Source organism: Herpailurus yagouaroundi, unplaced genomic scaffold (assembly GCF_014898765.1).
Source record: "Herpailurus yagouaroundi ecotype Mexico unplaced genomic scaffold, PumYag 184, whole genome shotgun sequence".
Lineage (NCBI taxonomy): Eukaryota > Metazoa > Chordata > Mammalia > Carnivora > Felidae > Herpailurus > Herpailurus yagouaroundi.
In genome coordinates, this window is record NW_024412415.1 from 36965564 (window position 1) to 36982834 (window position 17271).

The following is a 17271-nucleotide window of genomic DNA, read 5'->3' on the forward strand; positions in this document are numbered from 1 at the left end:
GGAGCCTGGGTGGCTCAGTCAGTTAAGTGTCTGACTTCGGGTCAGATCATGACTTCATGGTTTGTGGGTTCGAGCCCCCATCAGGCTCTGTGCTGACAGTAGGGGTCTGCTTGAGATTCTCTCTCTTTCTCTCTGCCCCCTCCCACTCACACTTTTCTCTCTCTTTCAAAATAAATAGATAAACTTAAAAAAAAAAACAAAACTAGAATCTTCTGATCCTATGGGTGTACAGAGAAAGACTTTATACAAGTGGCTTTGTTTATTTAGTGGGAGCCGTGTCCCCCAAAATGGAGTATACCATTGCACACGCATCTGGCCTTTTCTTTCCTTTTCCGTGCTCCAGTACTCTGATATAGTGTTCACTGGGAGTTGTAGCTTTAAAAAGTGCTAGAAGGTTGGCACATAGTCCAGAAAGAACACAGATGGTAGTTGAGTGCCTTGGAAAAGTGTACCTGCATTGTAGAAAGTTGTTGACTTAACATACTATGCCATGGTGCTGATTGTGGTGGATATTTGGATTTTCTTATTTTCTAGACCAGGGGAGTCAGTACACTTTTTCTGTGAAGAAGCAGATGGTAAATGTTTTCAGCTTTGCAGACTATATGGTCTCTCTTACACGTGTTGAACTCTGCTTCTGCTCTTGTAATGCTAAATCAGCCACAAACTCAAATGAGTAGGCATGACAGAGTTCCAAGTTATTTACAGAACCAGGCAGCAGCTGGATTTGGCTCACAGGACAGTTTGCCAACCCCTGTTCTAGGTAGTCAGGTTTGTTGTTTTGCACTTTTTCCCAAAGTGTTTAAGGTCACTCATTGCATTTTCTCAATCTGGAATTTGATCAAAAGTTGGTCTTATTTGTAGTGGTGGTATGAGTTTTCTTTCTTGCTATGTTTTAGAGGTATTTTAGTAGGAAGCTGTTTTAGAATTAATTGAAGTATTAAATTAGATTTTAAATCAAGTCCTATAACATTATATATTTTAATGTGGTAGTTTAGGTTTTCCATTTAATTTTGGAAATTTGACAGGCTTGAAATATTTGTGGTTGGTTTTGGGGGGTGGGATAAAATGCCAGGCAGATTAAAGTTTATTTAGAGAGGAGGCGGGTAGGATCCCAAGCAGGCTCTGCACTGTCAGCGCAAAGCCTGATGATGTAGGGCTCGAACTCACCAAACTATCTGATCATGACCTGAGCTGAAACCAAGAGTTAGAAGCTTAACCAAGACTGAGCCACCCAGTCGCCCCAACATTAATATTGCTTTTAATCTAATAATGATTAAATATAATTGGCATAATTTTCCAGTGTGTAAGCATTGATTTGGTACTTACCTGACTCTTGAATAGTAAGAGTAGATTTTTTGAGATATTTCAGTGTTGTATGATACTGGATCATGTGATTGGCCAATTAAGTAGTTCAGAGTTAGTATTTCTTTAAAAATTTTTTTTAACGTTTATTTATTATCAAGAGACAGAGAGAGACAGAGCATGAGTATGGGAGGGGCAGAGAGAGGGGGAAACACAATCCGAAGCAGGCTCCAGGCTCTAAGCTGTCAGCACAGAGCCTGACGTGGGGCTCAAACTCACAAACCATGAGATCACGGCCTGAGCTGAAGTCGGACACTTAATCGACTGAGCCATCCAGGCGGCCCCAGAGTTAGTATTTCTAAGCAGGAGAGCAAACATAAGGCCTTGTAGCATCTGTGCCCTTTGTAATCACTAAGGCATAAGGAGAGAAAGAGGAAGTGATAGTAAAAGAAAAGAAATAATATATGTGTGGTTAAAAAAAAAAAAACTTTTTCATAGTGGTTGCAGTTAACAAGCATTTATTAATCATTTTCTGCATGTTAGGCACTAGAGATAACAGTATTACTTTTTAAAAAGTCTGTCTCTAGAGATTTACAGTATAATGGGAGAGACCAAGGTGAATTGTTTTTGCAGTCTGATAAATAACATAAAACAAATCTAGACCAGATATGATATTGTTTCTTTGGTAACACTTTATGTATCTTTAAAACTATTTTTAAAAATGTTTTATTTATTTTTTATTTTTTACTTTTTTAAATGTTTGTTTATTTTTGAGAGAGAGCACAAGTTCGGGAGGAGCAGAGAAAGGGAGACACAAAATCCGAAGCAGGCTCTAGGCTCGGAGCTGTCAGCATAAAGCCTAATGTGGGACTCGAACTCACCAAACTATCTGATCATGACCTGAGCTGAAGTCAGATGCTTAACCAGTTGAACCACCTAGGCGCCCCTTAATGTTTTATTTTTGAGAGAGAAGGAGGGAGGGAGGGAGGGAGCAAGGGAAGGGCAGAGAGAGAGAGAGAGATTGGGAGACACAGAATCTGAAGCAAGCTCTAGGGTTGGAGCAGTCAGCACAGGGAAATCATGACCTGAGCCAAAGTCGGACGCTTAACTGATTGAGCCACCCAGACTCCCCTTTAAAACACTTTTAATATAACTGCAATACCATTATTGTGTTTGTATATATATTTATTATGTTTTTTAAAGCACTACTTTTTAAATATTATTAACTATCCAGTGTTCACATGTCTTTATCTCATAAATTTTCTTTTATAGTTCAGATCAGGATCCATATAGGTTCCCAACTTGGATTTGATTGATATCTTTTGAGTATTGTCTAATCTCTGTGTATTTCATTCCTTCTTCTTCACCCCCGCCCCCCTCCCTGCCCATTACTATTTATTTGTTGAGGAAACGAAGCCATTTTTGTCCTGTAAAAATTTTCACATTCTGGATTTTGCTGATTGTAACTCCCTGATATCATTTAATAGGTTAACTATTAATAGGTTCTTTTATTCCTGTATTTCCTGAAACTGGTGGTTAATTCTAGATAACTTGAATTTAGATTCAATTGAGGAGTGAGGTGGGGGCACCTACCTGATGATGCTGGATATTTTCTTTTGTATTATATGAAGAGTTGTATGATGTCTGGTTGCCTCTCTGTTGTTTTCTACTTTAAAATTTTGATGCTTTTTGTTTACTTATTGCATACTGCAGAATAGTAGAACTTCCTATGATGGAAATGTTCTTTATCACCACTGTCCAGTTTGGTAGCCGCTGAGCACAGGGAAACTAAATTTTTTATTTTTTTTATAAATTTTTTTTTTAACTTTTTTTGAGACAGGGAGAGAGAGAGCATGAACAGGGGAGGGTCAGAGAGAGGGAGACACAGAATCTGAAACAGGCTCCAGGCTCTGAGCTGTCAGCACAGAGCCCGACGCGGGGCTCGAACTCACGGACTACGAGATCATGACCTGAGCCGAAGTTGGCTGCTTAACCCACTGAGCCACCCAGGCGCCCCTAAATTTTTTATTTTAATTTAAATAGCTGCCCGTGGCCAGTGGCTACCATATTGGGAAGTGCGGCTGTAGGACATTCATAGCAGTATTAAATAACAAAAGGTAGCAAGAGATGTCTGTTTGTTCCTGATTTTAGCCTAAATTCCTATACTGTTTCATCAGTAAATATGATACGAGCTTTTGTGTATGTTTGATACATTTGTTACAATTACATTTCCTTAATTTTTCTTAATGGGACAGCGATCTAGGGCAGCCCTGCAGAGGTACCTGTTCTACTGTAATCGCTATATGAACCACATGCAGAGTCTACGCTTTGAGCACAAACTATATGCTCAGGTGAAGCAGAAAATGGAGGAGATGCAACAGCACAACATGTCCTGGATTGAGGTGCAGTTCCTGAAGAAGGCAGTTGATGTCCTCTGCCAGTGTCGTGCCACACTCATGTACACTTATGTCTTCGCTTTCTACCTCAAAAAGAATAACCAGTCCATTATCTTTGAGGTAGGAATAGTTACTGAGTGGGGAAAAACCCCAGCTGTGTCACAGGACTACTTGGTCTGCCATAGATATGTAGAGTTTTAAAGTTTCCTATCTGGGCTAACAGGCACACGAAAAGATGCTCGTCATCACTCATCATCAGAGAAACATAAATCGAAACCACAATGAGATACCACCTCTCACCTGTCAGAATGACTAAAATTAACAACACGGGAAACAACAGATGTTGGCCAGGATGCAGAGAAAGGGAAACCCTCTTACATTGTTTGGGAATGCAAACTGGTGCAGCCACTCTGGAAAACAGTATGGAGGTTCCTCAAAAAGTTAAAATAGAACTACCCTATGATCCAGCAATTGCACTACTAGGTTTTTACCCAAAGGATAAATAAAAAAAAAAATACAGGTTCATAGGGGTACATGCACCCCAATGTTTATAGCAGCATTATCAACAATAGCCAAACTGTGGAAAGACCCCAAATGTCCATCGACTGATGAATGGATAAAGAAGATGTAGTGTACACACACAATGAAATGTTACTCAGCCATCAAAAAGAATGAAATCTTGCCATTTGGAATGACATGGATGGAGCTGTAGAGTGTATTATGCTAAGCAAAATAAGTCAATCAGAGAAAGACAAATGCTACATGATTTCACTCATGTGGAATGTGAGAAACAAAACAGATGAACATATGGGAAGGGAAAAAAGAGGAAAACAAACCAAAAGAGACTCTTAACGACAGAGAACAAACTATGGATTGATGGAAGGGGGGGGGGGGGGGGGGGGGCCGCAAATGGGTGATGGATATTAAGGAGGGTACTTGTTATGATGATCACTGGGTGTTATATATAAGTGATGAATCACTGAATTCTCTTCCTGAAACCAATATTACACTATATGTTAACTAACTAGAATTTAAAAATTAGAAAAAGAAAAAAATAATAAAGGTTCCTTATTTGCTCAGAAGTTTAGACTTCTTGTCCTAAACTGCATTCAAATTGATGTGGTTTAGCCAGCTAGCAATTAAGTGTGGAGGCTTTGAAGTCAGCCTGAATTTGAAATTGGACTCAACCACTTTTTAGCTCTCTTGACTTGGAGCAGATTACTTAATGTCATCTATATCTTTATTTTAAAATAGAGATAATACTTTTCAAGGATATTACAAGTTTTAAGTCAGGCAAGACTAATGTATGGTATTAGAAGTTAATATGGTGGTTACCTTTGGTGGAAAAGTGATGAAAGGGGTCTTTTAGCAGTAAATGTTTTTCAAGTAGAGCTGCTCATTTAAAATTGATGCATAATAAAAAAGAATGAGATCTTGCCATTCATTCAATATGGATGGACCTAGAGAGTATAATTCTAAGTAAATTAAGTCAGAGAAGACAAAAACCATATGATTTCACTCCTATGTGGAATTTAAGAAACAAAACAAATGATCAAACAAAAACAGAGACAAAAAAACACTCTTAAATACAGAAAACAAACTGGTGGTTGCCAGAGGGGAGAGGTAGATGGAAGGATGAATGAAGTGGATAAGGGGGTTAAGAGGTACAAACTTCCACTAAATAGTAAGTAAATCTCAGAGATGAAAAGTATAGCAGAGGGAATATAGTCAGTAAGATGGTATTAACATTTTTTGGTGACAGATGGTGACTTATTATGAGCACTGAGTCATGTACAGAATTGCTGAATCATTGTATTGTACACCTGAAACTAATGTGACACTGTATGTTTATTATAGTTTAGTTTTATAAGAAACAAAATAAAATTGGTTACATGTACAGAACTGGCCATAGTAGTAAAGGTTAACAATATTAATTTTCCATGCGTTCTCTTATACGAAGTAGGTGAAGCCAGTTGTAAACAAGAATGGGTTTATATTTTTTGTCAAGCTTTCCTTTTTTTTTTTTTTTTTTGAGTTTTAGCCAATAGCAGTTTGCAGAACTAGAATATTCCAAAAGACTTCTTTTTTTTTAATTTTTTTTTTCAACGTTTATTTATTTTTGGGACAGAGAGAGACCGAGCATGAACGGGGGAGGGGCAGAGAGAGAGGGAGACACAGAATCGGAAACAGGCTCCAGGCTCTGAGCCATCAGCCCAGAGCCTGACGCGGGGCTCGAACTCCCGGACCACGAGATCGTGACCTGGCTGAAGTCGGACGCTTAACTGACTGCGCCACCCAGGCGCCCCTCCAAAAGACTTCTTAAGTCCTTTTCAGGGCTTTGTTCTTCATTTTCTTCCAGAGGAGATGGGTACATCTTTAGTTATTTTTTTTTTTCAACGTTTATTTATTTTTGGGACAGAGAGAGACAGAGCATGAACGGGCGAGGGCAGAGAGAGAGGGAGACACAGAATCGGAAACAGGCTCCAGGCTCTGAGCCATCAGCCCAGAGCCCGACGCGGGGCTCGAACTCACGGACCGTGAGATCGTGACCTGGCTGAAGTCGGACGCTTAACCGACTGCGCCACCCAGGCGCCCCCATCTTTAGTTATTTTAATACATAAAAAACTGTCCTGGAAAAGAGAGTACAAGTTGTTAGAGGGGAAAGTGATAAGGAACTTTACAGGTGCAGAAACCATCTATGAAAATTACAAAATCAATGTTGAGAACAGTCGATAGGCAAGGAAGCAGCCATGAAGGCTTATGTTTCATCTGTCTTCTAAGCCCGAATTTACTATGTATTCTTCCTCCTCTCTTGCAGAATAACCAAGCAGATCTAGAGAATGCCACAGAGGTGCTTTCGGGCTACCTCGAAAGAGATATTTCCCAAGATTCTCTGCAGGATATAAAGCAGAAAGTACAAGATAAGTACAGGTGAGACTTCTTTAACAGTTGTTAAGCAAAAGTTTCTGCCTGTGGTGGTCTGGTTTGCTTTAGTGGAGAAGTTAGATGATAGTGAAACTTGGGTTTAGCATTTCCAGTAACTCAGCTGCTGCCATGTTTCCCCACAGATTGCTTCTGTCTTTTGGGGAACAAATTGCAGGCAGTAGTGTTAGTCAAACATTTATCACACTGGCTGATTCTACTTCCATTCAGCTTTATCTACTTAGTTGCTGCATTGTAAGGAAGAAAACCTAAAAAGGGGCAAGTGGTTGTTAGGATAAGGGGTGAGATTCGGGTGCTGGTTCTAGCCTGGGGATCCTGGGGATCATGGCTATTGACAGTTGAGCTACCCAAACTTTTTTTAGAGTTTTTATTAGATTTTATTTTTCTCCTTTCCTTCCTTCCTTTCTTTCTTCCTCCCTTCCTTCCTCCCTCCCTCCACCCCCTTCCTTCTCTCTCTCTCACTCTCTCTCATTCATTCATTCATTCATTCATTCATTCATTTTTGAGAGTGAGAGCATGAGCAGGGGAGGGGCAGAGAGGGAGGGAGACAGAGGATCTGAAGCAGGCAGGCTCTGCGCTGACAGCAGAGAACCCAATGTGGGGCTCTAACTCATGAACCGTGAGATCGTGACCTGAGCTGAAGTAGGAAACTCAACCGGCTGAGCCGCCCAGGCGCCCCAAGGTTTGGTTTTTTTCTAAAGAGAGGTTTACTTTTTCCAGGGGTAGGTGATATTTCAAAATATGCTGCCTTTTAAGCTAAAGGTGCAAATGTTTGCTTTCTTAACATGGAGCTATTTCCCCCTAAGTTGTTTCCTGACAGATACCTTTTTAATAGTAGCAGAAACCTTTGGGCATTTGGAAGACTTAGGTGCAAGTAATATTTTCACTTCCCTTAGTCATCTTTAGCTACTACATTGTGTTAACAGTCATTTTTACAGTTAACAAAGATTTTACAGATGTGAATCAGTAACCCTTGAAATTTCTTCTTTCTGAAACTGTTACTTATCTGTACAGTGACAGGGTTGAATCAAATTACTTCTAAAGCCCTTAGGAATTTCTAACATTCTATTACTCTGAAATTAATTTCCAAAACTAGGATTCACAACTTTTGGAGAATACCTTTTTAAAATTAGAAAACAGTTTGTTGTGTACACCTAGACCTGAAAATGTGCCTATTAGAAAACAAAACAAACTTGTTCCAATTCTGGATAAACTGGAGTACCTTAAAATATTCGTAAAATTGAGGCACCTGGGTGGCTCAGTCGGTCAGGTGTCCAGCTTCGGCTCGGGTCGTGATCTCACAAGTCCCATTTCGCGCTCTGTGCTGACAGCTCAGAGCCTGGAGTCTGTTTCAGATTCTGTGTCTCCCTCTCTTTCTACTCCTCCCCAGCTCGTGCGCGCGCGCTCTCTCTCTCTCTCAAAAATAAATAAACATTAAGAATTATTAATAAATAAACATTTTTAAAAAATAAGTAAATGCCTCTTTCTTATTGGGGGCTGACAAATTTTTTTTTTTCTTTGATTACAGATACTGTGAGAGTCGACGAAGGGTTTTGTTACAGCATGTGCATGAAGGCTATGAAAAAGATCTGTGGGAGTACATTGAGGACTGAGAATGGCCCTGCATAAAATGAACTCTGAAAACTTTACCATCTAGAGTGCTCATGCAATTAAAACAAAACAAAACAAACACAAACAAGGAGGCACTAAGCCTGTTCTGACGCCTCTGGTCTATAGTACCAGAATTCTGTTTTGTTAACGGAAAGTTTAAGTAAATTATATTGTAATAAAAAAAGGTAGATAAACCATTGTACAACAGTATTCTAGGCCGCCAACAAAAGTGTGACAGACACACTAAAAAGCCCTCCAACTTTAACTTGTAACGTAGCTTCATTCTCAAAGCTGACTCCTTTTTTTTTCTTTTTCTTTTTCCTGAGTATAGTACAGTTAAAATTTAAAACAGCTCCTTGACACTGCTTTTCATGTCCAAACCAGCCATTTTGTTGTACTTTGGTAAAGGACCTCTTCCCCTTCCGCCCTTACACATACGAATACACCCACACACACAGACTGACTCTCTCTCTCTCATACCCCAAGGTCATGAGTGAATTAGTGAATTAGTTCCTTGTAAAGAAAATTCTTGGGGCGGGGAAGGGGGTAGGCAGCAGGAGGAATTAAACAAAAAAACACAAAAAAACTTTGTATATGACTTTTAAAACAAGAGGACAACACAGTATTTTTCAAAATTGTATATAGCGCATATGCATGGACAAAGCAAGCGTGGCACGTGTTTGCATAATGTTTAATTACAAAAAATATTTATTCTTTAAAAATCTTCAAGATTATGTCTATTTGCTGTGCATTTTCTTTCAGTTTGCTTTATCTTTCCAGGGTTGAGGGTTGGGATAAAGGTGTGTTGGTTTAGCACCTCTGGAAGACCTAATGAGCTCTTTGATTTCCCTTTCCTGAGATTGCTTTGCCCTTTCTCGTTTGGTATGCCCATTGCTGGCCAGGGGCCTCATGCCTTGAATTCCAGCTCTTGATCAGGGACAGGGAAGTCAAGCTCTGACTAAATGCCATGGCCTGATAAGGGCTGCAACAGGGAGGTTTTTGCTGTATTTCAAGAATGACCCAGTCCCAGCCTCCTCCTCTTCCATGGCCTCATCCATCTACCTAAGCCTTTGTGCGCCCCTGTCATGCACACACCTGAAGGCTTCCTATGCTCCCTATCACATCCAGAGGAAACATTTCAACTTTTTTCCCCCCTTAATTGCTGCTTTGAGCCTTTTAAGATTTTAGTTCTGGCTCTTCTCTCACCCCTTCTTTACATTAGGGTGTCAAATAGAATGTTTTTGCTTTAAATATAAATATAAATAAATAGCCATTCACTTAGTTTCAGATTGTGAATTTAAAACGGCAGATACTGAAATTGCTTGTGTGTGTTGCTGTGGGTTCAGTTTGAAGGAGAACACCCCTAGAACATAATATTCCCATCTAGTGCATTTAAATAGAAATCAATGAGTTTGCTTCTTTTCTATTGTCAGCAGATAGGAGAATTAATAATGCATTTTAGCTGTGATGTCCATTTTTATGAAATTTCTACTAAGAGCTATGTTAAAAGTAAAGGATGGTGGTGGTTTTATTAACTATATACCTGTTTAGGCCATTCTGGCTGTGGTATTTTTCAACAGGTCAGCATCCCTAAATCTGTCAGTTTTCTACAGGAGTGCAGAGTGAATTAGGCAACTAGATCAAGAGGTCTTCACATTAAATACCAGTTTTGGTGACCTCTTTGTCTTCCTTTAAATGTCTTGCGCCTAGGGAGTGTTTACCATTTGTGAGGCAGCTTTGTCTGCTCTTGCATTGTACATCTTATTACTCCATTGGGAAGTAGGTTCACTTTCCTCTGGCCTTTTGCCTAAGTTAGGCTTTGCTGAATCAACCCTACTTTTCCTTTTAGAAAAAGGTTGTTACATGAGATGTACTTGCAACTGTTCTTTTCCCATCAAAAATCAGTGAATGTTTGCTGAATATATTATGCTGCTTCCTTAAACCACTTGTCGCTTTAGGATCAACTTTACCCGTACCTCTCATCCTCCCCTCCCTTGCCACCTCAGGTGCAAATCTGAACTCAGTGTCTGCTTCCAGTCTCTTCTCCTCCCCTCCACCCCCGTCATTCATTTGACTTTATTTTAAATGACTGCATCAATCTTAAAATACATTTATTGAAACTAAGGAGACTTTTTTTTTTTTTTAATAGAAAGCTTGAATGAGTTCCTTTCCCTGGTAACTTTGAAAAGCAGCCAGAGTTGCTATCTAGATATATGTGGCTTCCCTTAAAACGTTTTGTGTATGTGTGGTGTTGTAGAAACTCTTACCAGTTAACTGCAGTATCTAGGTTTCAGTGTCATAAATCCTCTTTACATGCTCCCCTTGCAACAGGTATCCAGAAACAGTGTGTGCACTTCATAATATCAGCCCCTACCCATGGAGGAACAGTGCTTTTTAGAGATGCTTTTTAGTTTCAGTGTTGGCATATTACCTAAGGGTATTGCAGTTGTGTGTGCATTCCCTAATTTGTATGGATCAAGGTGAACTGGCCTTTTCTGAACTTCCAAGCTTTTGACAGCTATCTCCATGTTTGACAGAATTCCCTGAGTTCATTGCTTTCATTGTTAGTAGCTTCAGTGACCCCAGCTGAGATAGGCAAGCCGTATTGAATGACAGCTTCCCTATTTCTACCTAAGTCTTTTAGTCAGAGGGCTCTATTCACGGTAAGCACCAGGGTCTCCTTGTCTTCTTGAGGGCAGTTAACATTGTCTTTTGAAAGTGCATGATGCTTCATTTGAACAATTCATTGAGCAGTAGATGGACTTTAAATGATTTTCAATAAAATTTTGATCCAAAGCTCAGGATACACACAGTGGTAAAATTGAGTAGCATATAATATCATCAGACCCTAAATTCTGTGTAATTTGCAACCCAGATTGTATGTGTTTTATGTGTGTTTAAATAAATATATTAAATACACATGTGTATACATACACACATATATAACAGATCCAAGACAACTGACTTGATTTGAAATGGTTGAATCTGCAGTGTAAAATGTGATTCAGCCATGATTAGGAACTGAAATTTAGTACAAGAGAGAAAAGGACTTGATGTAACAAAATCTTTTAGCTACAGATCCCGGTATAGAGCACTTGGGGGAAGGGAGGGGGCGGGTTGGTGAGACAATCAGATCGGTAAATTGATTAAATGCTCCTAACCCTGTAATTTTGTGCATAGAGCACCCTGTGCTGTGGAAATAACTGTTCTTAGATTTTCATTGTAACTGGACTGTTCAGGTTGCCCAGAGGGAAAGAACATTCCTAATTCTAATAAAATAAACTTTTATTTTGTTATTCCATTAGTTACTTATGTTTATTTTTATAGTTAAAAAAAAAGACATATTGGTGGCCCAAGTCACCTATTTTATGTGCCTTATTCACTGTTCCTACTTAATATAAAATGTTGAGATTTGGTTCAGTTTCTTTGCAGGGAACTGTGAATGAGACCATCCCCAACAATTACCTTGGTTAATGAAGCCTTTAGAGCATTTTCTGAAAGCTTTCCAATTTCTGTCTTGAACATTGAATTTAAATTGCTTTTTGTGTTGTAACAGTGATATTAGATGCTCAGTAGAGTTTGTCAGTTTTGTAAGCATGAAATATTTTAAAAGTCATTGAAACTCCCTCACATTGCTTCCATTTAGTTCACTCTTAAAAGCTAGTATCTCCTGTAGGGATGGAGGGAGAGCTTTCTTAAAGAAGGTCCCCATAAGTCGGAGATCTCCATCACTGATCAATTCTAGCCAAGTCCTAATTTTAGGACAATTTGATTTGGTTTTATTCAGATCTATACTTAATGAGAGCTCATGTATCACTTTATCTTCAAAGCACTTTAACTTCTATTGCTGTCTACAGAGGTGTAGAAATTGCTCTGTTTTACAAAAGAAAATAAGGCTTGACAAAATTTAAGTAACTTGCCCAGGATTTCACAATTTCTTCTGTCACTCGGTCAACATTGTACTACCTCCTTGTTTATTAGTTTGGTCTCAGTATGACCTAGCATTCAGTACCAGGAAAGGTGGTTCTTAACTATGGCATTGTGCTTTTAAACTGCATAAAAGACCATATGAATGCCTGTCACTGCTCCTGTTTGAGGAATGTTATGTACTCTTCCTGATCTTTAATTTGTTGAGGCAGAGTATGCAACTAATGTGGCTCTGTGTTTTGCCCAATCAAAGGAAACCAGCCATGAGGAAAGAATAGCCCTTCCCACCTTGCTGATTAGGACCATCCTCATGGGAAGACTCACATGAGACAGTTGAGAGTAAATGGTTCAGCATTTATTTGGTTTGATATAATGGCCAAGGGATTTACAGTTATTGGTCTGGTTATTTGCTCAAATGAATTTTGGATAGTCTACTGGAACTTGTTACAGAATTTGTTTTATAACAACTGAAAATGTACAAAACAGCTGATATCTATTTGTTCTCAGCATCTCTTAGAGCTGGATGATGTATGGAGCTTTAAGAAGATAAGTAGTGAGCATTATGGGGAAATCTTGACTTCGGGAACAGGAAAAAGCATGGGACTGTCAGATTTTGTCAGGTTTCTTCGGCGATAAAGCTGGTGTATTTCTGGTTCTTTTTAAGGAATTTGCTTCTTAATAACCCAAGATGAAATCACTAACTTGGAAATGCTCAACTGGAAATAAATAGTGGCTATTATAGGAGTAAACAGACAACTTCTGAGTTTTAATTTTTTGCTTTTTGTGGAATTAAATAAATCTTTAAGGCAACTGTTGGTCTTTCTCTAGGCAGTGGCAGGGTGGGAAAAATACTATGAGATTCATTTGAAAGGGAGTTTTTAGACTATGATTAAACCATAGATACGCTTTTTTAGGTAGGGCCATTTTCAGAGTAGGAGCCAATTAGTATAAATCAATCACACATTGATACGTAGCAGCTCTGAAAATGTCAAAAGCACAACTTTATTACAGTAAAAATCAAGGGGTCCCAAGGAACTCGTATCTGCAAGAGCCAGGTGAATATTTTAATAAAAGATTACAGTGGGTTAAGTGGGCTCTGAGCGGAGCATGTGAAATACACATGTGAATTCTCAATTTTGAGATGTTGGTAATTTACAATATTCTTAAGTATAGGTCAAAGAAAAATTACACTTGGGCCATATTATTTCTCAGTTTGTGTTAATCTTGGGTTGCAACTTGATGCCACTGACCATCTGACATACTGGAATCACCAAGTAGCTTCAGAAGAACAAAACCTAATGCCTAGGTCCCACCCCAGAGATTATGATTTAATTGGGGGTTGCATCATGGGTGTCAGTTTTTAAAGTCCTATTCCCACCCCATCCCTGCTGATTGTACAACACAGTTTGAGACCTGCAGACAAGGTGGGGACAGTTGGTCTAGACATTTGTGTGGTTGCAAGAGAGGAGTATAGGTGAGCAATGTAGGTCATAAGGGACAATGGATTTGTGGAAAATTCACAAGCTCAGGAAAGGGCTATACTGGAGGCCATGGCTGAGTGGGGTTTTGTGGATTGCTGCCTTTTAAGAGTCTAGTGTGAAGAGCCCAATTTTTGTTTTTTGTCAGTTTTCTGGTATTTGGTCTGCCTTGGAAAAAATAATTCATTTCACAAAACCAAAAGAACTGTAAAACTGATGAGCAGAGTAAAATGTTCACATCAATTGGCAGTATATTTATTATCTTCCCAAGGGGGAGAAATCTATCTGGGAAGTAGATTAGCGTAGGGTTTGAGCAAAGGTAGTTGAGTGGTTCTAAGCAAAGCTGTCATTAAGCTATTTGTGTCAGGTCAATGTACAATTCCACTTAACCACTGAGAGTTCAATTCAGAGCCCTTAGACTCTCAAGCTTCTCACTGTTGATGTCATTCTTGGGTGTTAAAACAGTGGATTTTCCTGTTTCTTAGTCCCAGTGTAGTATTGTGGGAAAAAATACCAATGTTTCTCAGCCATAGTTTTCTGTGGGCTTTTCTTTTGTAAAATGGGGATACAAATAGGAGCTATAACTTGTTGAATGCTTCTTGCCGGATGCCTTATGTTATCTGTATCTTATAAGCAGCCCTAAAACAGAGTAGGCATTCCTATCTTATAAATGAGAAAACAGGTTCATACATAATTAACCCCAAAATTAGAGAGTTTATGGCAGGGTCATGCTTTCCTAATTCCATGTGTTCATTCTATCATGTTCTTTTGTCTGTCGTACAGGGATATTATGAGGATCAAAGAAAATTAGTTGGAAAACAAAGCCTAGTTATAAATAATAAGGATACTAGTACTAATTTAGGAAAAAAAAAATCAGCTATCTCCTAGACACCCAAAGGCAGGATGAGATTGGATGCAGGAACTAAACTGGCATTGTTTATCCTCTGTACCTCCAGGTCATTCGAACAGCTCCTGCTTTTCCAGGCAGTTCCCCTGTAACCCCAGGTGTTACATATTAACTGTGCCAGACACATGAAACAGAACCAAACAACCATGGAACAGGATCATTGGTACAAACGTGGCTCTTGAGAGCTTACCCCTGTGGATTAGGAGGCAGATCTTGGGAGATGATGGGTTGCTAGCTGCACATCACAAAAGGCATCTTCAACACAACCAAAATGCCCTGAATTTTTTCTTTTGCAAATAAATGTAAGGAATTAGTATATAATAGACCATTATGGCTAACTTTTTTAGTGTTTACTAATTGCTTCAGGTCCATCTTTTTAAACTCACAAGCCTGGCTGACTCAGTTCGTAGAGCATGTGACTCTTGGTCTGAGGGTCATGAGTGCAAGCCCCATGCTAGGTGTAGAAAGTACTTTAAAAATAAAATACAACCCTATGAAATAGTTACCATCCCCATTTTTTAAATAAGAAAACAGAAGCTCAAAAAAGGCAGGGAACTTTCCTAAAGTAATCCTTTTGTATATGGCAGAAAGAAAATTCTAACCTAGGATCCTTCAGTCAACACCCACGGTGTCAAGCACTGTTCCAGGCACTGGAGGCCCAGCAGTGAACAAAGCGTCTGCTGGTTGGTCCTAAACTCTTAATCCTGATTCTACATAAAGACTCGATGGATTGCCGACCATCACCAAGATGGTGGCAGAGCTGGAAGCATATTTTGACCACTACACTGTAATTTCATCACACTAGTCGCTTCTGAGCCTTGCCAAAAGTACCTGCTAAAATTACATAGACTGGTTAAGGGATTTCAAGTCTTAGATTGCCCTGGAGACTCAATGACCAGTTGCTATTTTGGGCTATTATCTATTCAAAACATGTTTATTTTGTTATTAACCTCATACTCTGAGAAGGACCCAAAGTATGCCTTTTCTCCCTCACTTTTGAGAGCCAACCTAGTGTTTTATTGAGAGTTGCAAAGCAAGCACCATATTTTCAAACCCTCTTCAGAAGGCCAATGTTATCTATTCTGAGCTGATGATTTGGTTTCCTGTGCACAAAGTAACATTTCTTGGCTTGGGGTCTTATTTGACACCTGTGTAACAGCAATATTTGCTTTTCAAGCTGCCTGCTTTTTGCCATGGAGTATTTAAGTTTCTTTCAGGGTAGGAATTCTGAAGGTGATCATAGAAATATAAAACTAATTCTGTATAGTAGACAGTTAATTCTCCAGAGAGCTCTGTAGGCTGAAAACTTGCTTTGTAGATTTTAGATTGCCTCTGATAGCTGAAGTTGGTTTCTGTATGTATAATAATAAAGCTGTTTTCTGGAAGCCACTTCAGTGCACGTTAAATGGCTATTTCTTAGAATTGTGAATCTAGGGATCGTGCAGTGAGGAGTTGGCTCTCTGGAATCAATAGGCCATGGTAGGATTCCTGAGGAGTGAGCAAACACACAGGGTAGGGTTTCATCCTAAATTACCTGAGGGAACCAACCTAAAAACACCACCTATTGAATTTCCCAGCTTGTCCTTGCAAGGGAGACTCCTATGTGTACTCTCCTTCTGCAGATCACATCATTTGTTCAGAGGGAGTCCAGCATAAAATGATGGCATACATGGAGCACCTTTTGTGGGCCTACTGGGGCAGTGGACATTCTGATGGAATGCTCTAAAATTGTAAGCTCTTGCACATGCTCTCAAGTCATTTAAAACCTGTTTGCTAGTCTTACTGGTATGAACAAAGTTGTTTGCTCATTAATAAATTCCTACCATATGACCCTGCCTTGTGGTTCATTTCTACATTACTAGAGCAAATACTAAAGTTTTCTAATAAAGAAGGAGGCATGACCTGAGTGTCCAACAAAGATGTCTACTTTGGATAGGAAATGAGTTTGTATCTAAAAATCCTGCAACTGGTTTGGAGCATTGTAAAGGTCATGGCTGCAAATATCAGGGAATGGGCATAATGAAGAGTGATAGTGTTCTACATGCCTTTGAAGAATTGATTTTTACTTTTTTTTTTTTTTTTTACTAGCTTGTAATAGAATAGGTTAATTCTTGTACCATCTATTCATGTTAAAATCACATTAGTACAAGTCAGTGCCTTACGATGGTCAAATGGTTGCTCACTAACCAATGGAAATAAACTACTGTTTCAACAAAATTGTGTCACAGATTCTAAATGCTATTTCTTTGGGACACTCAATTGTGTGTCCTTTAAGATAAATTCTATAATCAAGGGCCTAGCCCTGAAAAGACACTGAGGAGAACAGATCAGATAGGTCAGTAAAGGTTTGGAGACAGGTGGTCTTGGAATAGGAATCCTCCACTACCTTTGTTTTAAATTGATATGTAGAAATCAATATATCATAAAATGCACACATGTTAAGTTTGATGTTTTGACAGTTGTATACACCTGTGTGATAACCCAAAAGAAGATATAAAACATTACCATCAACCCAGAAAGTTCTCTTGTGCATCTTTCAAATAATCTCCATTCCCATCTCTAATAACTTTTTGCTGATTTTTATCATTAAAGATTTATATTGCTTGCTTTTGGAGTTTATATAAATGGAATCATATAATACGTATTCTTTTGCATCTGGCTTCTTCTTTCACTTAACAGTGCTTTAAAGATTCAACAATATTGTTGT

The 17271-nt window shown here is 39.0% G+C and overlaps 1 protein-coding gene across 1 annotated transcript in view; it reads left to right on the forward strand.

Moving 5' to 3' along the window:
• ARIH1 (ariadne RBR E3 ubiquitin protein ligase 1) overlaps window positions 1-16394 on the forward strand; it is a 140377-nt gene extending 123983 nt beyond the window's left edge. Inside the window, exons 12-14 of the mRNA XM_040493195.1 lie at window positions 3558-3818; window positions 6517-6629; window positions 8170-16394. Of these exons, the coding sequence (XP_040349129.1) occupies window positions 3558-3818; window positions 6517-6629; window positions 8170-8254 (459 nt within the window). The 3' untranslated portion in view covers window positions 8255-16394. The remainder of the gene's footprint in view (window positions 1-3557; window positions 3819-6516; window positions 6630-8169) is intronic.
• Window positions 16395-17271: the final 877 nt, after the last annotated feature.